Genomic DNA, 27,893 nt, shown 5'->3' with positions numbered 1-27,893 from the left:
CTCTCATCATCACACCGTCCACTGGGATAACAGAAAAAAATAAAATTAGCAATACAAACTTAATCTTATAGTTTATTCTTCGACAATAAACGAAAATAGATATATATATACTATATAATTTCACTTTCAGTCGATAATAATACATAAATGCACCAACTCCGTTTTGATTTACATAACGTAATACACACACTTACAAAATACATTTTCTAAGTTAAAATCACAGACTCCAGCTCATTCGTGTATGAGTAGACGTATCTGGCGAATGAGAAAATCAGTTATCTTCAAATTTAAGGTAATACGAAAAATATAATCTAAAGAAAACTGAAATTTTTTTTTTTAAATTATGAATCTCTGAAAAAAATTGTTTAATTTTTGCAGAACATAAATGCAAATGTGAAAATAAAAGTAAAAGTTACATTAAATTATAAGAAATGGAAAATATATTTCTTAAAAAGGAACATATGCAAAAAAAAAAACAATATGGATCTTTGAAAATAAAAATTATTTTTAAAATGACAAGAATAATCTCAAAATTTTTAAAAATAAATGCCAAAGGCGATCTAGACGTGAAAATCAGGATACCAAATTCACTTAATTACAAGAAATTGAATATATAATGTCTCCAAAAAGCTAAAAATAGGAACATAAGCACAAAAATCAATATATGGATATTTGAAAAAAATTCAAAACAAGAAAATCTCAAAATAAAACAAAATTACAAAAGTCTGTCTTAATTTGAAAATATTATATAAGAATTACATTACACTAAAAAACTGAAATAGATAATGTCTCAAAAAATATAAAAGATATTTCTTAACATATAGTCACTTCCGCATGCACACATTCACGGTAAACAGGAAATGCGAATGCACGTCTCCTCTGTGCATTCTTTTTTGTGCATTTTATTCATATAAGGAGAACGTCTTGAAGAGAAGTTAAGAATGCACACATTCACGTCAAACAAAAATGCACTTCCTCTGCGCATTCTTTTGTGCATTTCTACCTTAACAGGAGAACGTCTTGATAAAGTTAAGAATGCACACGTTCACATTAAGCAGCAAAAATGCACTTCCTCTGCGCATTCTTTTGTGCATTTCTACCTTAACAGGAGAAAGTCTTGAAGGACTTAGGAATGCACACGTTCACGTTAAACAGAAAAATGCACTTCCTATGTGCATTTTCTTCATTTAGAAGTCTTCTAGGAGGTTTGAAATGGCCGAAAAATACCCCCTGTCTTGTCAAAAAAAAAAAAAAAAATTATTTTATCAAGAAGCAAGATCGAGCCAGCGATCACTTGTAAAGCAATTAATAATTATTGTGCTAATGAACATGGAATTAGCAATTAACCAAAAAATATATAGATGCCTATCTTTTCACGCCATAATCTCTCGGCAGTTGAAGGATAAGGTCTGTCGTAAGTGAATGTCTTCTAGGAAATAAATGAAAATGGAATATAAAAAAGAATACGCACATTATTTTTAGGAGAATAGAAACTGATAAGTAAATGGCGCCTCAGATTGAAAGAAAACAAAAACATTGATTTCCTACGTTTTGAATCAAGTAATTGTAAGTATATTTATGTGAATGCAAATAGTATCATTTACATTTAGAAAAATATCAGCCTTTTATTTTTTGTTAACAGAGAAACACGCCTATGCCTATCTGAAGCAAAATATACATAGAAATACGATCATAGGTCCTAAAAATGTACAGTATATTCACATCGAATCTCCGGCATATATATTTGAGAAATCTTCACGTCTTCTTTGCTGACATCTTTTTAAGAATCTCTAACGGTTCTACTGCTCACTGAGTAAAATAAAGTGTATTTTAGATCCGTTCAATATATCTATGTCTCTGTTATCAAAGTATAAGGTTGTGAATTAAGAAAAGTTGTCTACGGGCCTATTTTTAGATCTCCATTTAATAGATCTATGCCTCTGTTATCAAAGCATAAAGTTGCGAAGTAAAAAAGTGGTCTGCAAAGGACGTATTTTCTGCAATTAATATAAAGAAGTTATTTTTTAAGACGAAATGTGGTCGAGTATCTACTTCATTATATCTCCATCTAATAGATCTATGCCTCTGTTATCAAAGCTAAAGTTGCATATAAAAAAAGTGTCTGCTAAACACGTATTTTCCCCAAATAATAAAAAAAAAATATTAGTATTTTTTACAATGAAAAGTGGTGGAGTGTCTACTCCAATTTCGAAGCACTTTCCATCTGACGACACTAAGCTATAGTCTGCTCTCCTGACAAGAGCGGGGTTTTCACTCCCCGCTCGGAGCTGATCTGATCACAACTCTTCAGCCAGTCACATTCTGTAGTGTGGAATAAATCCAGTCACTCACAAAAGGAGTTTACTTTTTTTCGCGTCTTCACTTAGACAAAGAGACATCACTCCATGACACCACTAGTTCCTTCTACCAGACCGACTTGGAACTCCTTGCAAATCCGTTTAATTAATTATTTTCACAAAAGGATCGCCTATGGAGAAGTCCCACTCACACATCAGAAATAAAGAATAAGTCTTTAATAAAATAGCCTTTTTTTTTTTTTTTGCGAAGAATGCTAAGCACAAAGGCTCCCAACTACATACATATACGACAGAAATGAAACTTGAAATTCGAAAAAAATGACACACCAAGTCTTGAGGGGGAGGAAATGAGTGGTCTCTGGCGCCAAAGTTGACAGTGGTCTCTGGCGCCAAGACTCTTGAAGTCTTTTTTTCTCTCTCTGGCGACAAAGTTGAGTGTCTCTGACTCCAAAGTTGTTGGAGTTATTTTTTTTTCTCTCTCTCTCTCTATGGCGCCAAAATTGAGTGTCTCTGGTGCCAAAGTTCTTGGAGTTTTCTCTCTCTCAGAGGACATTATTCATTACTATTATAGCCTGGAAGGACACCTGCTGCTGCTGCCTTTAAATAATCACTGCAGCGCGGAGAGCTCTCTCGTCCAGAGGGACGACTCGCCTAGAAAAAGTAGCTGATGACGTTCTTGCTGAGCATGGTCGTCTTGTCGCGAGGTGCTGCTTCGAATGTGTAACTGTGAAAGACGAGGAAGAGGAAGGTGAGTTAGTCAGTAATTAAATGAAGTGACAGGTGCATTAGACATTAAGCTAAAAATATATATAAAAAAAGAGGCACATTAGCATTTAAATAAAAGTGACAGGTGACATCAGCCACTGAACCAAAGGAGTGACAGGTTCATTTCCCATTGGGTCAATGTATATACTTATTTACAAAATCATGTTGGCTATAGTAGATTCACATCACCGGTGGCATCTGATGTCTAGGCCAGTCCCTTACGACGCTCCTGATTGGCTGTTGATAAGCCAATCGCAGGGCTGGAAACTCTTAGTCTCTCTCAAGAGTTCACATAGGCAAGATGTATGTTCCACTTCTCCTGAGATATACGTCTTTCAAAATCATCCCTCAGGAGAGGTGGAACATACATCCTGCCTACATGAACTCTCTCGAGAGACTGAGTTTCCAGCCCTGTCATTGGCTTATCAACAGCCAATCAGGAGCGTCGTAAGGGACTGGCCTAGACATCAAGTGCACGGCTGATGTGAATCTACTATAGTTCCATTTAGGCTGTTGTCTTTTAAAAGATAATAACTCTTAATAAACATATATAACATGTATATAAATATATATATAAATAAATAAATATATATATATATATATATATATATATATATATATATATATATATATATATATATATATATATATATATATACATAAAAGCTTTCTATCTGCGTAGACTTTGCAACACCAATTTACTCATTTGACCTTTGTTCGTATAACCTCTGCTGATCGAATCTATGAAGAAAACTTTGTCGCAGGAATCTGTGATCTGTCACTGCCATCATTATTCTGAATCAAAACCTGAGACAATATTAAAGTTACTACGGAATCTGGCCGGAGTTTTGTTCATATAACTCCTATTGAGAAGTCTGGGGAATTTCATTTTCAGGAATGTCCATTTATTGCTTGATTATCTTCTGCTATTACGAATTTTAATTGAGAAGATGAGAATCTTAATGATTCCAGCCTTTGATTGATGGTAAAGCATCTTTCCTACAATCAATTAACCTGGAATCAAGCTGTACTCCGAATTAGGTCAGTTGAAATATGAAGTAATGCGGTTTCTTTATATTTGCTAAATTCCAGTTGATTAGAATGTCAGTTAATGACTGAGGGTTAAGAAAAGTTCAATAAATAATTGTAACAAGGTTTCTACATCTGGGACAAGGACTTTGAGTTCCAACTGATTAGAATAAACTAAAACCTTACTTAATTTGAAGAACAAAAAAAATCGCAGTCAAAATTATTTTTAATTGGACAAAAACAAGAATTCTAACTATTGTCAAGGTCTTGTGATTAACCTTCAATAAAACTTTTTATAAATAATATTCAAATTATCTCAATCATTTGAAAAAGTATCCAGCTGGTTTTATCAGCCAAAACACTGATTTTGTCTCAAATTTAGTAGATAACACCGACCTGCAGCAAAGAAACACCTGGAACAAAAAGTATATCAACCTTTCGACCTTGCACAGCTGAAGTTGATAACATATTATGGGAACATAATCTCAACTAAGTAGAAATAACATCCCTATGAATTAAAAAGGAATAGTATCCCTCTGATGGGCTAGAATGAAAATATACTACAAACTTTAGGCCAAATGCCAAGCGCTCTGGCCTGTGAGGTTATTCAGCGCTAAATGGAAACTAAGAGTCAAAAGGCTTGAAAGGTGTAACAAGAGGAAAACCTCAAAGCAGTTACGTTATGAAACAATTGTTAGGAGAGGGTGGAAGGTAAGATAAAAGAAAGAGGAGGTGCTATTAAAAGAAATGAAAGGGGTTGCAGGTATGGGCATCAGGAACGCCGCAAAGTACCTTGAGTTATAATGATTACAGCGTAGTACTAGCTAGCTAATTGCACTGATGGGCAATAATCCCCGTTCTTGCCTTCGAAGTTTAGCTAAAACCAACGCTCGTTTTTCTCCTAAGGATAAAAATACATATATGACTATTTTTCCACAAGATTCAGGAAAGATTGAAGCAAATGTGCCAAGGCTACGTGAGAACGCGTCTGTCAAAAAGGTGCTTGCTCTCTCTCTCTCTCTCTCTCTCTCTCTCTCTCTCTCTCTCTCTCTCTGATATTCCCACAGATAACACCCACTCACTCTCTCCCCTCCCGTATCTTATCAGTCCCTGATAAGAGATATGATGTTATGCCTCTGCCTTATCAGAGGCCTTAAATAATTGCTGAATCAGATAACAAATGACGTCATTCACTGGGGTAAAGTGGCTATGAAACTGATTCCTTGTCGTCGGGGGACAAATGATCATTTCGAGGGCAAGGTCAGTTATTTGCATTACTTAAAAGTCCTCTGCAACATCCCCTAAGGCTCCTAGCTGCAGCCCCTGTCATTTCTTTTACTATACCTCCGTTCATACTCTCTTTCTCTCTTCTCACTTTCCTCCCTCCCCCAACAATTGTTTTGACTTCATTTTCACCGCTGAATGTCCTTACAGGTCCCAACGCTTGGCCTTGTGCCTCAATTCTGTATTCCAGTTACTAGACCTATAAGTGTGAGCGTAGGCCTATAGATAGATTGGTATACTGGGAGGCCGAAGGAGAAGGCATCTTGATGTCCTCATCTAACACATTCCTGAACATATATTCAAAGGAGGGGGAGAGGAAATATCTGGGAGAACAAAAGACGAGGGGGAATTCCAAAGCTTGAACAAACTTACCACGTCTTACAACCGTTATCGACCACCATGTAGCCGGCCAGGTTGCCGCACCGGTAGCAGTAATTTGGCGCCGAAAACACCGTCACTATTTTGTCGTCGTGGCACCAAGTGTAGCCAGCGTCCTGCATCTGGTGGGCCCTCGAGACGCACTCCAAGTCGTTGCCTGCGGAAGCAGTAAGTCGTCAGAAGGGATCATTATATAAAGAATACATAATTACTTTTATTATTCAGTATATGAACCAACACTGACTTGAAATTCAAACTTCCACAGGTTCTCTAAGTTCCCGTAGGCCTACACAGACCGAACACTATCTGAGCGGATTATATCAACCTGGTACTACCACCGCCATAACTCACTGTAGGTGAAATCATGCGACACATCAGAACCCCACATGTACCCGGCGCCCCTGGCGCTCAGACTCCAGCCCAGCCGCCTCCCGCACTCGTCAGGGTCCGACCAGAGCAGGTCGCACATGGCGCCGTCGTGCGGCAGCTCCTGAAACCTGTCCAGGACCCGGATGTGGTCGACGGAGTCCAGGGAGGGGGAGAGGCCGCCGTGCATGCACAGGATCTTGTTGTCGACGAGCGCCGTCAGCGGGAGGCAGTCGAAGACGCTCATGAACTGCGCCCACGCCTCCGAGGTGTGGTAGATGCTGAGGCACTCGTCGTAGAAGCCGTAGACCTGCGTCGACTGGCGACATTCGTGGTTCCCCCTGAGGAGGGTGACTCTTTGCGGGTGTTTCAGCTGTTTGTTTTGAAGAGGAGAAACAGATGACGTTATGGTTGGTACTAGGAAATAGCTATAGTAGATTCACATCAACCGTTTATTTGACGTCTGGGCCAGTCCCTTACGACGCTCCTGATTGGCTGTTGATAAGCCAATCACAGGGCTGGAAACTCTCCTCAGTCTCTCTCGAGAGTCGAGAGTTCACACAGGCAGGATGTATATTCCACTTCTCCTTAGGTACGTTTGACAGATTTATCCCTCAGGAGAGGTGGAACATGGAGCCTACCCATGTGAACTCTCGAGAGAGACTAAGAGAGTTTCCAGCCCTGTGATTGGCTTATCAACAGCCAATCAAGAGCGTCGTAAGGGACGGGCCTAGACATCAAATGAACGGTTGATGTGAATCTACTATAGTACCATTTCCAGTGTCTAGAAGAAAAATGTATTCTGGCTATGCATTCATTATCTCTTTAGTCTTGAAGGTGGCAAAGAATTAAATATTAAGGTAAATTCATTCTTTATTCAGTCAAGGAGGCTTTTAAAAATGTATTCATGATCTCTTTATAGTCTTGAAGATGGCAAAGAATTTAATATTAAGGTAAATTCAATCTTTATTCACTCAATTAAGGTCACTGACATTAGTTAATATTATTTCAAGAATTTATATCAAGTGTTCATAGCTTTAAAACTTGGAGTTGACTATGGGCCTATCTTAGACCATCAATATTTTCTGTAATGGCGTCAAGTACTGTCCAAGCATATAACTTCTTGACAAAACTATTAACAAATGCCAGCGACCCTCTATGTGACTGAATATAGAATAAATATACCTTAATATTAATTTCTTTGCCAACTTCAAGTCTAAAGAGATGATGAATGCATAGCAAGAATGAGTGATTATTTGTCAACATCCAGTATTGGATATTTCACATTAAGAGAATAAGACTTCAATTTAAAAATTCATTTTAAACTAAAATAAAGAGAAAAGAAAGTTAGTTTTTATTCGTAAAGGAAGATTCATATATTTAATGTCTTTGGCCAATTAGTGAAAGAAAAAAAATGAATATCAATTATGTATCAAGCTAAAAATATACCTATATTTTTCTTACTGATCAACAAAAGCTAAAAACATAAGTATATTTTTCTTACTGATCAACAAAAGCAAAAACATACGTATATTTTTCTTACTGATCAACAAAAACTCAAAACATATGTATATATTTCTTACTGATCAAAAAAAAAATATACGTATATATTTCTTACTGATGAAAATCTAGAAATATACGTATATTCTTCTTACTGATCAACAAAAGTAAAAACAAATATATTTTTTCTTACTGATCAAAAGTTAAAAACTATACGTATATTTTCTTACTGGTAAAATATATATATACTATATATAATATATATATATATATATATATATATATATATATAGTATATAACGTATTTTTTTTTCTTACTGATCAAAAAAGCCTAAAAATATGTGTATTTTTCTTACTGATCAACAAAACCTAAAAAAAAAATAACGTATATTTCTCTTACTGATCAACAAAAAAAGAATACGCTCGGAATGCTATGCTAATCTCTCTCTCTCTCTCTCTCTCTCTCTCTCTCTCTCTCTTCTCTCTCTCTCTCTCTCTGTTACCTTGAGCGCGAGCAAGAGGGACACAACCACAACGGAGAAGTAGCCTCTGTCGACGTAGTCTCCCATGAAGAGATAGTTGACGTGAGGAGGTTCTCCCGCCACCTTGAACAGCTCCATCAGATCGTAGAACTGTCCGTGCAGGTCTCCGCAGACCGTGACGGGAGAGGAGACCTCCACTACGTTGTTCTCCTTCGTCAGGACCTCGCTGATCTGTTGGGGGAGATATAGATTAGGTTTAGTTTCGTAGGCCCTTCTTACTCTGAGAAGTGGGAAGACTGGTTCTAGTTCCGTAGGCCTACCTTATTCTAAATGAAGATGGAACATTTAGTTCCATAGGCCTATCTTATTCTGAGTGGCAATGGAACATTTAATTCCATAGGCCTTCCTTTATTCTGGGAATGGAATTAGAACATTTAGTTCCTAGGCCTATCTTCCTCCTCTGAAAGGTGGAGATAGATTGGGTTTAGTTCCGTAGGCCTATACCTTAATCTGAGAGGTGGAGACAGAATACTTTTAGTTCCATAGGCCTAACCACCTCTGAGAGGCAGATAGAGCTTTAGTTCCATAGGCCTACCGTCCTCCGGGATGTATCTTTATAGTTTTAATTGGCCACTGCCGCCGGCCTCTTCGTTTCAGTTTGAAAAGGCCATAGTGGTATGGAGTCCTTGTTCCATATTATCACCATTGTCAATCAGAAGATGAGCCCTATTCATATGGAACAAGTCCATTGACTCGAGATTCAAGCTTCCAAAGAATATGGTGTTCATTAGAACGAAGTAACAGGTCATGGGAGTTACAGAAAGAGGAGATCACTCATTAGAAAAACGGATAAAGTATCAAATTAACAGATAAACAAAAATGTAAGATAATAAAATACAAATTGAATTTGATTAGTCTAGTCTTCATTTTCGTAGCAGGTGGGTTTTAGCCATCTCTCTTAGCCAATGGGTTTTTCGTGTAAACGGAATATGAGAATAGAACCAGTTGCCCAGGTGAGTGGTAGGTGGTTATGATTAGGCAAATAGAGCAGGAAGAGTTTTTTTCTAAAATATTTGATAAGGGAAACAAATACAGGAATTATTTTTAGCGATAAAAATAAAGTAATACTACCGAGAACCAATTCACTGAGAACACTCGCTGCTTCGTCCCTTGAGAGAGAAAGAGAGAGAGAGACTTTCTGACGAATCAATACAAACTGTAGAGAGAAAATAACTAACAGAACACAAATCTTTAAAAAGATAAGACTGATTTAACTTGAATAGAAAGCTCTCAACAGAACCACCTGTCAGATACGACTTGTCACGAAACCTTTCAGCAGCGGAATTTTAACCTTCGAAAGTCAATGGGGACACGAACTTTTTTTTTCCTTTCGTATTCGTGACAGTGACGATATTGGCTTTATTTGTTTATGCAAATTAACCAGAAAAAACTGACATCAATGATGTACGTATGTATGTATGTATATAATATGTATGTATGTGTGTGTATATATATATATATATATATATATATATATATATATATATATACACACACGAATGAAATTACTTGTAGTTGTATATATTTACCTTCTCAAAGTCTGAAATTAAAACGGAAACATAAGAGAAGAAGAAAGGTCAGTAATATGGAAGATGAAATAACAGAGAGAGATAGAGAGAGACCTTCTCAACAACACGTGATCTCATAGATATTCCCAATTCAATTGAGTATATTTACCTCCTCACAGTCTGAAATTAAAACGGAAAAAACAGAGGAAGAAGAAGAAAAGTCAGTAATATGGAAGATGAAAGAAAAGAGAGAGAGAGAGGGGGGGAAGGAGGCGTCTCAACAACACGTGATCTCATAGATATTCCCAAGACGAGATTATCATGACGGCGCATTAATTAGTACGCCAAGGGAGCTGTTAGGGGATATTGTCCAAGGGATTCTGTTTAAAAGCAACAAAACGGTGAAAATACACCATTCCAATCTTCGGTGAAGATTTGCAAAACATCGAAGAATTATTCAAGCCTGTTGTGGCTGGGAGATTACCTGATTTTAATGAGGAAAAATGGGGGAATTAAAAAAAATAAAATTGACTTTGCGTGCGCAGGCGGGTTTCCGTTACTTTAGACCCATGGGAGCACCCCGACCAAGCCTACAAGAAGGAGTGAGAACAAAAATGAACTACTGTTCGTATTCACCGGTACCAGACACGAAAAACTTGACGCACAAACATCATGAGCAGAATATCAACGTAGTCATGCATTAGATAAGAGCAAAAAAAAAAGAAAAAAACAACGAGTTGGCTTTCACGGTGCCATGGAAGTGCGTCTGATCGCCTCAAGTAGACACCGTATGATGGATTTTTATGTCAAGAATATTGTACCAGTTTCATTTCCTCCAGTTTAACAAGGAGTAAATGTGTTTGTTTAATCGCTGCCAATGTGGTATTCATTATGTTTCCGCGACAAAGACAATAATTATTCAAGTTTATAACCGTTAGACTCACTGCCATAAAAAAAAAAAAAAAAAATCTGAACTGGCTTTGATGTGTAGGTGTCAGCTGGCCTTGGGACACCTGTAAACAATGCGCAATAGCTTTTGTTTTATCTGCAAACCTCACCCCACTCTTGCTTTTTATTTATTTTTCAGCAGTTACAACACACATCCATTGCTTACTAATAAGCATAATATCCGCTTGCAGGGATAATACGAGTTGTGGGTTGAAAAAACTGTATTTCTTCAGTTTTACTGTTGAACTTTGTCGTAAGTACAAGGTCCAAAGAGTATATTCTCTCTCTCTCTCTCTCTCTCTCTCTCTCTCTCTCTCTCTCTCTCAATAAACACATTACGAATTCAACAAAGTGCACTCGGCCAGGAAGATATCCCGTGCGCAAGTTACCGAAAATAAACAAAAACCGTCATAAACAATGGTCTATAACTACCCTCCGGGCATCGCTGTCTCTAAGTAGCGCTCACTGACTATATATAAGCCCTGACTACCAATGCTGTTTTATCTCCGAGCAAAGAATAATAATTAGTGAGACGTAATGATTCCTTGCTAGGGCCGTCAGCTTGAATGTGTTTCTCCACTTAGGGCTACAAAGGGGTCTGCTTTAATTGTTCGAAGGCCATGCCGAATGTAAACACAGGTTGAAGTCGAGGATTCACCATGACGCGTCGTCTCCGTTACGGTGGGTGGGACTCTCTCTCTCTCTCTCTCTCTCTCTCTCTCTCTCTCTCTCTCTCTCTCTCTCTCTCTCTCTCTCTCTCTCTCTCTCTAACATGAAAAAACTCACATATACATGTGTAAGCTAAGTCCTGGGGTGGTCATTAACACTTCAATCAAAGTAACAAATATGAATTCTATAGACTCAAGTGTCCTGTATTGCAATCTTCATTTCCTACTTAAACATAGTACTATTTCTCGTCACCAGCCATTGTGACATGAGACTAAAACATTAAAAAAAAAGACATGATTTTACGAGGTTCCCTGGCAAAGTAACTTTGACCATTGTGAAAATTCGAAACCCAAGGTACTTTTGTAACAGATAAATTAAAGGATACTTAAACAATACGTTGTTATGTTAATAAAAAATAATAATACAAACTCCAACGGCTATGAAGTAACGTTATACGCACAGGTCAATAAGATATAATGTTAGTACTAATGTCCAGACTGGAAAAGGACAATGATGGAAAGGGAAAATAATCGTGTTTTAATCGTGAGATTATCGATAACACCTGTTCTTTGTAGGAAGGAAGACTATATGAGTCTAGCTACCCGCCAACAACAATCGCGCACCTGTGCACCCGCATGCACTTCGTAAGGCGTCACCAATCAAACATGAGTTACACCTTACAACATCACCGGTACGAAACTATACGATAGAATTGATTGAAAGGAACATGAATGTTGAATGTAACTGCAAAAAGAAGGAATGTCAAGATCATAAAGGGCCAATAATAACTGGAGATAGTGGTCATACGTAATGCTACACTTCAAACAGCGCTGTTACGAAACACTGATAACATTGATCGAAAGAGGCGTGAATGTTAAATGTGTACTAGAGAAGTAGCGTCATAAGTCAAACAGCATTGGTACGTAACGACTATCGATACGATAGACAGAAAAGGGTGAAAGCTGAATCATAATTGTAAAGAGAAGGGAATGTTATGAGCATAGAGGGTCAGTAAAAACTGTAGGACTATCACTCGTCATATACTACGTTACGCTTCGAACAGCATTGGTCTAAAACGGTACGAGCAAACTGATTAAAAAGGGATGTGAATGTCGTATATAATAATTGCAGAAAGGACACGTCAAGATCATAGAGGGTCAATCAATAGAGAAGTCGCGCCATTAGTCAAAATATAACTAGTACTACTCTTTGAATAGCATTGGTATTAAACGATACAACTAAACTGATTAAAAAGGGGCGTGGATGTTTAATGATAATTGCAGAAAGAAGGGCGTGTCAATATCACAGAGATGTTAATGATAATTAAAAATAATTAGATGAAATTAGAGAAACTCAACAGGAGGATCATTGCAAAAGTTTAAAGGAAAGTATATATATATATATATATATATATATATATATATATATATATATATATATATATATATATATAAGCGTAGTTAGACCAGCCATGCTCTACGGGACTGAGACTTGGCCAATAAATAAAGACATAAGAAAGAAGAATGGAAGTGGCCGAGATGAGAATGCTGAGGTGGATGTGTGGTGTCACAAAAGGAGATAAGATCCGGAATGAATTGATCAGGGAGACAGTCAAAGTATTAGAGGTTTCAGGAAAGAAGACTCAAATGGTTTGGTCATGTCACGAGGAAAGAAGATGAACGCGTATGTAAGAGGGTTACGAACATGGAGGTGCAGGGCAGAAGATCTAGGGAGGGGAAGGCCAAACGTTCAGGTGGAAAGATAAAATTACTGAATGACATGAAGGAAAAGGGTCTACGAGAACAAGATGTACAGGACGGAGGAAGATGGAGAAGGCTGACTAGAAACAGCGACGTCATGTAGAAATGAGAAAAGCTGAAGGCGAAGAAGAAGAAAGTATCGTATACTAGACGTAGTTTGGTCGTCGGTCACCAGGGCGGCGCTGCGCGCAACTGTGATACAGTGACACCCGAATCGCGGGAAATTGAACTGTGTCGTTTGCCCGTGAATTATTTCGTTCGCCATCGTCAAAATAGGGCGGCTATTGGCTTGTAAACTGGAGCAAAGGGCGGGGGAATGCTTCAGGAAAAGAAATCATAAGGCTTCACAGGTAAGCAAGTCGCCATGTATCTAATTTACCCATAAATATGACCATGTCAAAGAAATGTCATATTTGGTTTCCTTGTTTTTAATATCTCTGTTTTCAGAATATTATCGTGACATATATAACTGCCATGGCGATTTCGGCCATTTCCATTTTGAAATCGGTTCTTTTACCTTCTATATGCCTTAGAATATCAAGTATGAAAAAGGCCTTGCTCTCGATATTAAAAGACGTTCGTTCGTAGTATGTATAGGCCTAGGCCTATATAGGTTTACTGGTTGTCGAGTCTCATCCTTTAAATGCGATGCTGTCTGTTGTCTTTAGTATATTGTCAGTCATTAGGATTTCTTTGTGGTCATTAGGCCTGTATGATACTTCCTGCGCAACCAATCCTTCAATTTGACAAATGATAAAGCATTTAATCAAATGTCGTTTCTCGACGTAACTCCAAAAAAACCTCAACTTGGTGAGATAGTATGTCAGGATGACGTAATACACCGTTTCAAAAGACGTTAAAATCATTGTATTCTTTATATGCGTAACGTATCCTACTTTAATTTACGTCTTCGTCAAACGATCTAAGTCATAGATTGGTGATAGCAAGAAAAATTATCTTTGTTAGCCTAGGCTACGCCTATGGCCTCAGCCTACTCATCCGGTAAGACGCTATACATTGTTTAGAAAGTCAAATTTTCGTTTCGAAAACGTAAACTAACTTTCCCTATGATGAAAGCCATTGAATCATCACACCAAAGTAAAAAAAAAATTGCTTTCAAGAATGAATGGTAACATGAAGCAAAAGTATCTTGGCTAAGCAACCGTAGGCTTATGCCTTGAATAAGCAGTTTTTTTTTTTTTTTTTTTTTTTTCAAGGAACAGTTTCATTCCAGATGAGTCAAAACCGCCTTCCATTTTCGTCTTTATTTAACATTTTTTCTCTATGCATCGATTCGCAGCTTTAGAATTGAAAGAAATGACTTTAGCCAGCCTTTTCTGTCGTAGCCATGTAAAGCTGAGAATGGCGGGGAGAAAAAAAAACATTTTACGAAACGCGTTTCCAAGACTCGCTTTAATCTGATGCTGTTATGATTAATTTATGAAATAAAATAACATTCTTGTAATAATTAAACAACGGGGGGAGGGGGGGTTATAAGCAATAACCTGCTTCACTGTCTCGTTTTTCAAATGTCGTATGTACTGTATGGTGGAACCGGTTTTTTCAATATGGCCGCCCAAGGCACATTATCGAGCGGGGAAATGAGATTACGTTGGAATCGTAGGTGCATCAAATAAGAAATGGCTTGATATATTATACGAATGGTAACATAATTACGGAATAAAGATATAACGAGCACGCAAGGTCTAATTAAAGAAAAAATGTGTCGCAGATAGATAAAACAGAGCGCTCAAGGGCAACACGTCAGGTGAGTGAGTGAATTCCAAAACAAATGAAAAGCTGATGTAGCTAATTAGAAATCTGATAACCAACAAGATTATGAACGTATATAAAGCCAGAGAATGAAATAATGAGGAATAAAGGTGTAAAAACCACGAGATATCGAAATGGACGACTAAGACAAAGAGGCAATAATCGATCTGAAACAGTCCAGAGTGTGACAAGTTGCTCAGTCTAGACTGCGGTTAAGGCGCCACCTCACTCTCCCAGGAGACGGTTTCTGAGGCCTGCCATAGTTATTTTATTATAATCTTTCTCTCTTAACCTTGATTTTCTGTCCTGTCGTTATAACCTTGATTATATATTGCACGGTAGACCTTCAGTCGACTTGCGTGACGTAGGTGGTCGATTTTTTTTTTTAAGGATAAACATCGCTAAAGTAATGTCTATTTTAGGTGCTTCCATAATTTCCGTCAATTTGAAAAAAAGTTGAAAGGATGTCCAATCGATACTGTCTCTGCCTGATTGCAAGGCCAAACACTTAATGTTCGTCGTTGTTACTTATAATTATGATTATTTTTTTTTATTTAAAAAAAACAATCACTGGATATGATATTCTTTCATATTTTTATTTACTGACCAAAATATAAGGGCACAAATTCATTCGACCTCTAGTGGTTATTATTTTCCCTCCTAATCCTTTTTTTATATATATTACCAAATTGCTACATAAATAAAAACATATTGATTACGTGAGAATAATGTACAGCCAAAGGGCATTATGACTCATATAAGTGCATCAGCACCATTAGCCCCAGGTTCGAATCCTAGCCGGGTCAGAAGCACTAACTAACAGATGAACTTAGCAATTATATGTAATTCCCGTTGGGTGTACGTTATTCCCAGGGTACAGAGTTCTAAACGATCACTGTGGCTGGCTTAATGTTCATGTGTGTGTGCATATATACCTACTTTATATATATATATATATAATATATATATATATATATATTATATATTATATATATATATACATATATATTACACGTATATATATATATTATATATATATATATATATATGCATACCTTTACTACGATACATGTCCACTTCTGCCATTTAAAGACATGCCCCGTAGGGAGTAATGCCGTCAGTGCACCTCACGTGGCGCAATGTAGGCATTACTCTGCAGTGTCCCCTCGACCCCTAGCTGCAACCACTTTTCATTCCTTTTACTGTACTTCCTTTCATATTCTCTGTCTTCCCTTCCATCTGACTTGCCACCCTCTCTAACAAATGTTTCATAGTGCAACTGCTTTGAGGGTTTTCTCCCGTTTCACCTTTCAAACATTCTTACATTCAATTTCCGTTTCAGCGCTGAATAACCTCGTAGGTCCCAGCGCTTGGCTTTTGGCCTAAATTCCACTCTGTCTTTAGAGATAATATGTACGGGGAGTCTTCAGTCCCAGGGTTCATTGGTGGATTTAGCGGGTCTGGGGGCACCTGGTCACTCCGCCCCCCAACCCACAACCCCTACGGATATGAATAATAGCACATTGTTTGCTTTCAATAAATCATTATTTATAGCAAAAATTTGCTTAGTTAATGACTATTACAACAACAACTACTAGTACTACTGTGTATATACGTATGTGTATGCATGTATAAATATCGATATATATGTACCGTATGTGTGTACATGTTACACACGCACACAAATATATATATATATATATATATATATTATATATATATATATATATATATATATATTATCCTAAGTGCCCAGCCCCCACCCTCCCACCCTCCGCCCCACCAAATACAAGATTCCTAGATCCGCCACTTCGAGGATTGGTGCAATACCTCGTAAGAGCTCCCCGAAGCTATAGCTATACCAACTGCATCAACGCCGTCTATTGTTTCAGTATTGTATAAGAGTACAATTGCTGTGCTTGTCCGTTGCAACGAGACCTGGCTTCTCGCTTTTTCTTTCGAATCTTTCGTTCGGTTCTGCGTGAGTGCAACCTAAATAAACAGGACAAAGGAAGTAGTTTTGGTTCCCCCTTTTTCTGGGGGTGGGGTGGAGCGGGGGAGGAGGGATGGGTGCCCACCAACCTAGAGCTGGTAGCGGTGCGTCATGTTATTTTCTTTATCAACATTTTTTTTTTTTTTTTTATACAATACGTGAGTAGAAGACACTGTTTGAAACTGTCGAAGAGAAATGAAGGCAACACTAATGTGCAAATAGAGTGCTTGTGCACTCGGCTATAAGCGAGCTAATGTCAGCTAGACAACAAACAAAATTAAACAGAAACCCGATAAAAAATAAAGCAAACATTAGAATACAACAGACGCAATTACTGCCAGAAACTGCCTTCGTACCGCAGTGGATATGTGTTCATTATGTAAGTTAATTTCCATACGGTGGCGTTCGTTGTAACTTTCGATAAACTTTCTTTAGGCTATTATTAATTAAACTTACTGAAAGCTGAGACGAGAATAAGCAGAGACAGTTCTCGAAAGGTAGGCTAACACTCTTCTTGAAAGACAAATGAACCCACCTCTTGAGAGGACAGACGCACCATCCTCTTGTACGATAGGCAAACCATCCCATTGAAAAATAGGCCTATCCTCCTCCTGAAAGATAGGCGATCTATCCTCTTAAAAGATATTCCATTAGATGGGCTAGTCCTCTCACGGCAAGATAGGCCTAACCTCTTAAAAGATAGGCTAACACTTCAGTTGAAACATAGGCCTATCCTCCTCTTTGTTGATAGGTTATCCATCCTCTTAAATTATATTCTATTTAATGATAGACTTAACCCCTCCCCCTTTAAAAAATAGGCCTATCCCCCTCTTGCAAGACAGGCAAACCGTTTATCTAGAAAGAGAACTCCCCAATTTTGAAAGATATGGTAACACACCTCTTGAAAGATATGCTAAGACGCCTATTTGAATATATATAACCAGAGGGAAATTATGTCCCCCCCCCCTCCCCCACAACCCAAGAAACAATAAATGTGGCAGTCTGGTGTTGCGTGACGTCCTGGGAGGTATAAGGATTATTTAACTAGGCCGAGGAGAATCAGAATTAGACCAATCACGGTGAGAGAGAGAGAGGAAGTAAAATACTTTCAATCATCGCTTCGTGAGAAAAAAGGAACAGGAGAAGGAGAAAGGCAGCCAGATAGACAGACAAACAGACTGAGGTTGATAATTGACAAATCGAAGTTTGGATAACAAAAAATCAGTGCCATGAATGGTAGGGACTACAGACTACTTAATACTTTCAAACTTTAAATTTTTTTCGAAATTTCCCATAAGATCACTTGTTAGCGCAAACTGTTTCTACTGTAGGTATATGTAGATAATATAGTATATATTTTCGATGCAATATAAGACAGGGAATAGAGAAAACATAACAACATGGAAGAAAAATCGGTAGATACAAAGATCATTTCATGAACACTAAAACATTGTTGTATGGCTGCTTAAAGTGATTCGACAACATAACTGTTTGTATTTAATATTTAAATATGTTCCCAAAGCGCATAATAAAATACTGAAGCGACACACAGATAAACAAGAAAATAAATAAGCAGCAAATAATCAAAACAAGAGTTGAACTTGAAGCCTAGTAGCGAGTTTCAGCGTTCGCTTTGTAAACACCATTTCGTAACCTCATCTGATTAGGCTTAGTGAACGAACCACGACAAATAAGTAAGTTATAAACGCGGCTTCTGGCACCAATAAATAATACATGTTCTGAAATGTGAAAACATTTTATATTATCAGTAAACATTATGATTATGACGAACGTACATAACTCGCACGGACCTCACACTACATGGTGTCCATAAAGTCCCGGTACCATTACAAGCCATAAATACTTGTAATGGTACAGTGAGTTTATGGACACCCTGTATAATGTTGCACGATTTATTAATGAAAAATTTGAAAATATTAACCACCTGTTAATCAGACAAGATTTACCATAATGCATCATCTAAACAAACCCAGTAAGAGACATGCATTGAAATAAAGGATAATGATAAATCAATTGGAAATCGACAGGAGTTTAAAGGTTACGTCGAATTATAGACGCACAGCACTTTGTGCTCAAGCAATCGACATAAGCAGCAAGAGACATGTCCCAGATTTCTGGGAGATGAAGATGAATAAGGGAGGCGATAACGATGGATAGAAGAAAGGTGGATGATTTGAATAAGGATAGCCTCAGGGAGATAAAGGGACGGTCACATGGGAGGCAATACGAAGCGCTAATTCTCTCTCTCTCTCTCTCTCTCTCTCTCTCTCTCTCTCTCTCTCTCTCTCTCTCTCTATTTTCTTCAATGTCACCTCTATCTCTCCCTCTCTTACTTTCTATTATATTTGCTTCAACTTTCTTTATAATCTCTCCCTGAAACTCTATTCAATTCTTGAACTTTCCTTAAAATCTCTCTCTCTCTCTCTCTCTCTCTCTCTCTCTCTCTCTCTCTCTCTCTCTCTCTCTCTCTCTCGATGTCATGCTACTGGTCTGGTTACTTCAGCAATACCCGAAAAGGTCGTAATTCTCACTTAGATCTGACACCTGTCGTCCAAAGCCAGGTATGACATCATTCCTTCCAGTAACCGATGCAACAATAATAGGAAACTCTCTCTCTCATCTCTCTCTCTCTCTCTCTCTCTCTCTCTCTCTCTCTCTCTCTCTCTCTCATATGTTCATCGTTACTGCAGGCATCAACTTGAATGTGTTGAGAGGCATTGACGAGCAGTAGAAGTATCTTCTACACAGTTATAAAAAGAGATGTATGAACGGAACATAAATACAAATAATAAATACTTACATACGTTGTGAAAATAGACATTTAAATACACTACATAAGTGTATATATATATATATATATATATATATATATATATATATATATGAACGGAAATATAAATAAAAAGACTAGAAACTTAAATACCTTGTGAAAATAGAAATTAAAATACACAACATGAGTAAAAGAAATTCATTCACTGCTCATAGTAGGGATCTAAATAGCCCACACAAATCTTCATTTAAGTTGCACAAGCTAAATATATTTACGAAGAGTTCAAAGCAAAATGAAAAGCGTTTGCAGTACAAAGCAACATTTACCTAAAAGAAGTTTCAACAAGTAAAAGCCTTACTGTAAAGTAAATCCCCACCTACATGGATGATACAGAAAGACATGTGGCTAGTACGTCACTAAATACGTGATGAAATCCACAGAGCAAGAAATCAATAGACAGAACCCAGGGGTCCTGGGCGAAACAGGGCGTCGGGGAAATTCTGGTAGGTTACGCGTCCCCCCAAAAAACAGCAAACAAACACAGAGTAGGTAGTATGGAGGGTACATGCATACATACCTTAACACAAAGAGATTTGAGTTGGCTTATGCTCAGGGGCTCCCGTTTTTTCAGCTGGTCGATCCAAACGTCGACGTCACAGCTTATGCTTAAAGACGAAAAGCTGTCGATCTCCATGGTTTCCATCGTGTTTGATTGAGAGAGAGACGACAGACACTCGACGTCGACACCTGGTGGTATCCTGAATAAGCGCAGAGTTTGTGTACGTCCTTCTGTTCCTGTATGTTATGGATACCGAACTCGACGTTACTTCTGCTCTTCCTCTTCCTCTTCTTCTTCAGAGGCTTGTATAGTACTCCCCTTTCTGTGTTCTACCTCTTAGAAACTAGCTACATAGACTGGTTACGCATTCGAACAGGATAAAAACTTCCCACACAGTGACTAATAAAACGACAGGCCTTTCGCAATAGCACGTATCACCACCTATTTGATATCAACTTATCATCGGCACAACGAGTGCAAAGTTTTGTTTTACCTATCAGCCTTCTTATCGGAATGAGGAGGAACACCCAACGAACACGTATCGATCTTATGAAACAAAGTCGATCTAATCCTCGTGCACTTAGAGTTCACACACAAACAAACCCGCAGACAAAAACGGCAACACGGCTTTTTCACTTCAGGCAGCAGAAGAGAACGGTCCCGATACACACTCCACCGAATCCCAGCGTCGACTACAGGCAAGGCTAGAACCAACCCAGAGGTATATACGACGGCGTTAGCGGGACGCGTGTAAACACCGAAGGTCATATTATATACCCGGTCCCGGGACGACCCTTGGGGTAAGGAGGGGCTCTGGAGGTGTAACTGGTGGTAGGCAGCGAGAAGAGAGAGAGAGAGAATGTGGGACTATCGGAGGTAATTGAATGACGACTTAGCTCGATATAAACCGGAGTACCCAGAGGTAATAAACTTGAAAGGGACAAAGACTTGTCAGGCAGAACGAGATTAAACGATACATAGTCGTTTGCTGAGTATTTAGAGACGGTATTAATCGTAATTGTCGCCGCCGGGGAGTTTAAAATCGTCCAAGAGCCGCAACATGGAGCAATAGACTGTGAATCACGCCACACACACACACACACACACACACACTCACACTTAGTAATGACTGATTCTAACCGTGACGTCATTATTTAAAATAATGCTTCATCTGTCTTTCTTTTTTTAATGTGTTTTGAGAGATGTGCATGATATATCGCCATTGCTCTGTTCACAAGTTGCACCAGGCACATATGAAGTTTATCATATGTAAATAAATAGATTGCATTGTTTTCAACGTCGGAGAATGTTGTAGTTATAAATGCTGATAAGTAATCCTCGTCAGCTAACACCACTTTTACTGACTTATCGTTATAATAATCAAAGACTTATTCTTCCAGTTGCTCTTTTCAGAACCAAGCTATACATTAATCTCGAACTCAGAATTATTTTAAGCTTTAAAACAAGTGACTTGATGAACAATATTATCGAAAGAATAACCCTAAGAATAGCAACAGTCTGTCTATATAGGTTGCTCACGAACGCAGGTGGAAAGATGAGGGACGACAATGGAATCCATTGCTTCCATCATCAGTGAAATAAAACGACCTTGGCGTTTGTTTTACTTCCTGCAGCAGCCATATTTTTGCCTGGCCGCTTCCTGCTTGATTTCCTGCGTGCTTGGTTGCTTGTTTCTTTCAAAGGGGCTTTTGCAATCTTTGTTTAGGAAGAATCGCAAGCTGCTTTGGCCTGATGTAAGTCTCGTAACCTAGTCTGGGGTCTCCAGTCTGAGTCTGGTAACTGAGTCTATTTCTAGTCTGAGTCTAGCATCTGAGTCTATTTCCAGTCTCAGTCTAGTAAATTAGTCTATTTCTAGTCTGAGTCTGGTACCTGAGTCTATTTCCAGTCTGAGTCTAGTAACTCAGTCTACATCTAGTCTGAGTCTGGTAACTGAATCTATTTCCAGTCTTTTTCTGGTAACTTAGTCTATTTCTAGTCTCAGTCTGGTAAATTAGTCTACTTCTAGTCTCAGTCTGGTAACAGCGTACTTTGAGTCTGAGTAATAACAGCCTATTTCCAGTCTGAATCTGGTAACTCAGGCTGTTTCCAGTTTGTCTGGAACTTAACCTATTTCTAATTCGAGTCTGGTAACCGTATTTTCAGCCTGGGTGAAAACAGCCCAATTTCAGTCTGAGTCTAGTAACTTGGCTTATTTACTGTCTGAGTCTGAGTCTAGTAACATGGCTTATTTACTGTCTGAGTCTAGTAACATGGCTTATTTACTGTCTGAGTCTAGTAACTTACACTGTTTCGAGTCTGTGTTCATTCAAGTAACGTGGCTCATTTCCAGTCAGTCTAGTGTTTTTGTGTCAAGTCTGAGTTAAGTAAGTTGGCTTATTTAGAGTCTGAGTCTAGTGACTTAGGCTATTTTCAGTCTGATAATTTGGCTTATTTAGAGTCTGAGCCTAGTAACTTTTAGCCTGTTTCCAATCTGAGTTTAGTAACTCGACCTATTTAGTACTGTCATTAATGCGTTTCAATTTTCGTCTGCTGGGTCGCAAATACAACAAATTGTCAATTCTATTCACACTATAACGAAGTGACGTCATTGCCAGTCCCATGACTTAGTACGAAAAACGAGTTACAACGAATGCGGTTTGAACTTTCAACTTCCTCTCCCGAGCAGACATGGACACCGTATTAAGTTTATTTTTAATAATAATGAAACCAGGAAGCTTTGTTAAACGAAGTATAACAAGACAGAACCGTTTTCCGAAATGATTGGCAAAAAAGAAATCAGTAAATAAGAGGAAACGGGAACATATATATATATATATATATATATATATATATATATATATATATATACTATATATATATGCTGTTTTTATGGTCACTCGAAGGTTTTATTTTGGCTTTTTTTAAGAATCTGGATCATCCTTTAAACTTTAAATGGAGGCCTCTACTCTCTCTCTCTCTCTCTCTCTCTCTCTCTCTCTCTCTCTCTCTCTTCAATTATCAGTTTGCAATGACGTAAAGCCTGGTTCAAGGGGAGTAATGTCTTTGCTCCATATGTACACATATATATGTATAGATACATGTAATATATACTGTATACATACATATACATGCGTACACCTTTTTCCCGTACAGGGGCTGACATCAGAAGGTGCAACACATCCGGTTTTCAATTCAAGTATTAATGAGGTGTATTTGTTGGTCCTACACTCTGTCCCACATCTATATATATGTATATTATATAAGTATATATACTATATATACATATATATATAATATATATATACATATATCTACACGTATATGCATATACATAACTACAAAATATTTTCTGTTGAAACAGAACTCCATCAAATAACGGTAGCCCATAGAAACACCAAATAGGGTAGTAATTATTACAGCGTTCTTATATTTCGGGTAGGTTGAGGGACACAGCTGGATGTCTTCAAACTATAACGCTGTCATATCTATCCCTTGATTGTCTTTATGGGCTACCTATATATATATATATATATATATATACATATATATATATATATATATATAATATATATATAGGCTATGCGGTATATCACATACATCCATTCAGGAAATCGCAGACAACCACATCAGAAGAATAATTTGTTAGAGACGTTTCGCACATACAATGTGCATCTTCAGTCTGTTGAGATAAAAAACACATACATATTAGCATTCAATAATAGCAGGATTCTCAATATAGTAAAAAGACTAAAATTAACTTAAAATTGACATAAAGGACTAAAAATTGACAAGTAAAACTAAAAAGTAAAAAGTACAAATAAAAAACAAATACCAAGGCGCAACCAACCGTTAGTTGAGAAGGGAGGAGGTAGAATGACTAGACTTGGGCAAGAAGTTAAAACGTTGATTATGCCAGATAAAGCGGAGAAGATGAAACTCCACTATTCAACGAGGGAAACAAGACGTTTAATATATAATGACTCTAGAGTGGTTATGTAATCAGAGTCTTTAACCGAGCCTAAAATAGAGAAGTGTTGTTTCTTCACCTCTATCTTGCAATTGATTGCGTGGTTTTTTATGTTTGAGTGTTCAGGCCTACTTAATTTTTGACCGGTCCTGAAACTAAAGCCCATGTGACTGCAGTATCTCATCTGCAGCAGCCTCCTAGTCGATCCAACGTAAATTCCGGGACATCCCGGGCACGTAAATTTGTATACCACGTTGGATCGCATGAACTGCTGCAGACGATCTTTGAAGCAGAAAAAAGAGCCTATTTTGCATGGGTTGTTAGATATAAGTTTTATATTTAGACAGGGAATTTCACTTTCTATGATTCTAGTTAGGTGTTGTGAAAATTTGCTATTGTATATATATGGTATGGAGGCATACATTAGTTTCTTTGGTACGCCTATCATTGGAATGGGTGGTTTAAAATGCAAAGTTAAAAGTTTGTTAACAATATTAAAAAATACATTCTTAGGGTACGAGTTTCGTTGGAAGATATTAGATAAAAATTCAATTTCTTTATGAAAGATATCCCAGTTTGATGAGTATTTTATTGCTCTATGAACCAGAGTGGAGATTGCATTAAGCTTAAAACTCTTTTGACAAGAACTATAAAAATTATTAGAAAGTCCCGTATATGTTTTCTTTCTAAAAAACTGAAGTGTTAAAAATTGACTGATCCCTAGTTATGCAAATATCAAGAAACGGTAATGAATTACCGTTTTCGAGTTCCACAGTAAAATTAATGTTAGGGTGTTTCAAATTAATAAACTGTAAAAATTTTTAGTCCTTTATGTCAATTTTAAGTTAATTTTAGTCTTTTTACTATATTGAGAATCCTGCTATTATTGAATGCTAATATGTATGTGTTTTTTATCTCAACAGACTGAAGATGCACATTGTATGTGCGAAACGTCTCTAATAAATTATTCTTCTGATGTGGTTGTCTGCGATTTCCTGAATGGATATATATAATATATATATATAAGATATATATATATATATATATATATATATATATATATATAGATATAGATATATAATATATATAACGTGTGCGTTTCTCCGCAAAAATTCACTTAGGTACGTTTGTATGTGCAAGAATGAAATGTACTTACATCAATATATAAATACAATGTCTTTACTTGGGTATGTCTGTATATGCAAGAATGAAATGTACTTACATCAATAAATACAATGTATTTACTTGGGTATGTCTGTGTGTGCAAGAATGAAATGTACTTACATCAATAAATACAATGTATTTACTTGGGTATGTCTGTATGTGCAAGAATGAAATGTACTTACATCAATATATACATACAATGTCTTTACTTGGGTATGTTTGTATGTGCAAGAATGAAATGTACTTACATCAATAAATACAATGTATTTACTTGGGTATGTTTGTATGTGCAAGAATGAAATGTACCTACATCAATATATAAATACAATGTCTTTACTTAGGTATGTCTGTGTGTGCAAGAATGAAATGTACTTACATCAATAAATATAATGTATTTACTTGGGTATGTTTGTATGTGCAAGGATGAAACGTACCTACATCAATATATAAATACATGTATTTACTTGGGTTATGTCTGTATGTGTGGCAAGAAGTGAAAGTACTTACATCAATAAATATAATGTATTTACTTGGGTATGTTTGTATGTGCAAGGATGAAATGTACCTACATCAATATATAAATACAGTGTATTTACTTGGGTATGTCTGTGTGTGCAAGAATGAAATGTACTTACATCAATAAATACAATGTATTTACTTGGGTAGTCTGTGTGTGCAAGAATGAAATGTACTTACATTAATACATACAATGTACGCAAGTCATTGTATATCCATAATTGTGAATGCCTTGAATCTTCAGTCGAAAATTATATGTTTTCAAATCTAAATATATATATATATATATATATATATATATATATATATATATATATATATTATTTTGGTTCCACACATTACACTGCATAGCGCCTCAGTGGCGTGGTTGGTTTGGTGTTTGCTTCTCACCTCGGTAGTCGCGGGTTCGATTCTCGGCCCATTCCATTGAGGAGTGAGAGATGTGTATTTCTGGTGATAGAAGTTCACTCTCGACGTGGTTCGGAAGTCACGTAAAGCCTTTGGTCCTGTTGCTGAATAACCACTGGTTCCATGCAACGTAAAAACACCATACAAACAAACAAACAAACACATTACACTGCAATCAGACCTTCATTTCCTTCCTGCAAAATCAGGGTCTAATTTACTTTACCTTACCGAGGCGAAAAGAGCAATTTGGGTAAAACCGCAGCGGGGAAAAAAAAAAGTGGCACGATTACGTTCCTCGTTTCCTGGCACCGCTTCTCGTCTTCACTCGCCTTAAAACCTGAAACCGACCTTATGGGAACCGAGGTGTCTTCTGCCTCTTTTAAAAGGCAAACGCTTTCATAATTGACACTTCCTTCGGAAACCGCCGATGGTTTTTTTTTTTTCTCCGAGGCGTAATTTCGCTCATGGCTGTTTTAAATTTCAGAGGACTTTTATGGTCGTGATTTATAATCCACTGTAGTTACAAGTTAAATTATATTTTTATTTACTCCAGGTAAGGCCGTAGTATGTCAACTGTCAAATTTAGCGTATTGTAATTTATTTATTATTATTATTGTTGGAGAAACAAATTCAGTTATGTAGAATACAAATATATTTTTAAAAAATAAATGCAATGAGCTAAAAGATGTTTTTATTTACACCAGGAAAGGCCATGGTATGTGTTAGCTGTCAAATTTAGCGTATTGTAATTTTATTATTATTATTATTAATTATTATTATTATTATTATTATTATTATTATTATTATCATCATTATTATTATTATCGGAGAAACGAATTCAGAGTTATGTAGGAGTACTAATATATTTAAACATAAATGCAGACTGAGAACCTCCGGGAATCTGTTTAGATTTATTTTCAAATATATTTGTATACCCCTACATAACCGGATTTGTTTCTCGATTTCAAGACTTGATCTATTATGAGTAATTATAATAATTATAATCATTATTATTATCATTTAGAATGTGAACCTTATTCACACGGAACAAGACCACCAAGCTTCCAAAGAATATAGTGTTCATTTGATAGAAGTAACAGGAGGTAATAGGAAATAAAGAAGAGATCAGTAATTAGAAAGGAAAAAAGAACTTAAATGAATAGACAAAAATTGTTAAAATAGACGGAGTAGTGTTCTAGGGCTAGTAATGCGGTGAGTACCGGCCTTCTGTATATAAAGACGCATTTACAGTTTATATATATTTAATTCATATTACGTTGGGTTTCAAACGGAATTTCCGGCAGCAGCATAATAAAACTTTAGTCAAAAGAGAAAATAAAATATTTCGCCCTTGATCAGATCATTTTAAAATTAAACGACGCTCTTAAAGCTTATAAGACTTCGTTGAGGAAGAGCCTGTGCTGGCGCAAGACCTCGTTAATGCCATAATAAACAACAAATAATAATAGAATGTGAGGAAGTATAAAACTTGTTATTCATCTCCTCAATTAGGCGGGGTATATAATCTTGAAGAGACGTCATAAAGCAATATTGTTGGAGCAGAAATACGTCCTTCATAACATCTGTAAGAATAATATCCAGCCTGAGGCTTATTCACTACATTTCTCTTTATGTACCATAGGCATAGGGAATGT

General features: G+C 37.0%; 2 protein-coding genes across 2 annotated transcripts in view; one reads left to right on the top strand and one right to left on the bottom strand.

Moving 5' to 3' along the window:
* Window positions 1–54: 54 nt before the first annotated feature.
* LOC135210784 (serine/threonine-protein phosphatase 2A catalytic subunit beta isoform-like) lies at window positions 55–21,178 on the bottom strand. The gene is made up of 5 exons (XM_064243646.1): window positions 20,202–21,178; window positions 8,144–8,353; window positions 6,126–6,513; window positions 5,769–5,931; window positions 55–3,042 (listed from the first exon to the last, which is right to left on the bottom strand). Exons 1-5 carry the CDS (start codon window positions 20,325–20,327, stop codon window positions 2,970–2,972), a joined length of 960 nt encoding a protein of 319 aa, XP_064099716.1. The 5' UTR covers window positions 20,328–21,178; the 3' UTR covers window positions 55–2,969.
* Window positions 13,272–27,893, top strand: part of LOC135210783 (WD repeat-containing protein 46-like) — a 221,078-nt gene continuing 206,456 nt past the window's right edge. Inside the window, exon 1 of the mRNA XM_064243645.1 lies at window positions 13,272–13,417. The gene's annotated coding sequence lies outside the window, so the exon portion shown is untranslated. The remainder of the gene's footprint in view (window positions 13,418–27,893) is intronic.

This window comes from Macrobrachium nipponense, chromosome 4 (assembly GCF_015104395.2).
Source record: "Macrobrachium nipponense isolate FS-2020 chromosome 4, ASM1510439v2, whole genome shotgun sequence".
Taxonomy (NCBI): domain Eukaryota; kingdom Metazoa; phylum Arthropoda; class Malacostraca; order Decapoda; family Palaemonidae; genus Macrobrachium; species Macrobrachium nipponense.
The sequence above is the reverse complement of the archived record's forward strand: the minus strand, read 5'-3'. Positions and strand labels throughout refer to the sequence as shown.

Bases quoted from the DNA above. Each gene is read 5' to 3' on its own strand.
- LOC135210784 (XM_064243646.1), bottom strand. From the start codon at position 20,327: ATGGAAACCATGGAGATCGACAGCTTTTCGTCTTTAAGCATAAGCTGT. The intron at 6,514-8,143 runs GTAACAGAGAGA...CAAAACAAACAG, and splicing joins CCCTCTTGCTCGCGCTCAAG to CTGAAACACCCGCAAAGAGT. The intron at 5,932-6,125 runs GTGAGTTATGGC...CTGCTTCCGCAG, and splicing joins GTCGCATGATTTCACCTACA to GCAACGACTTGGAGTGCGTC.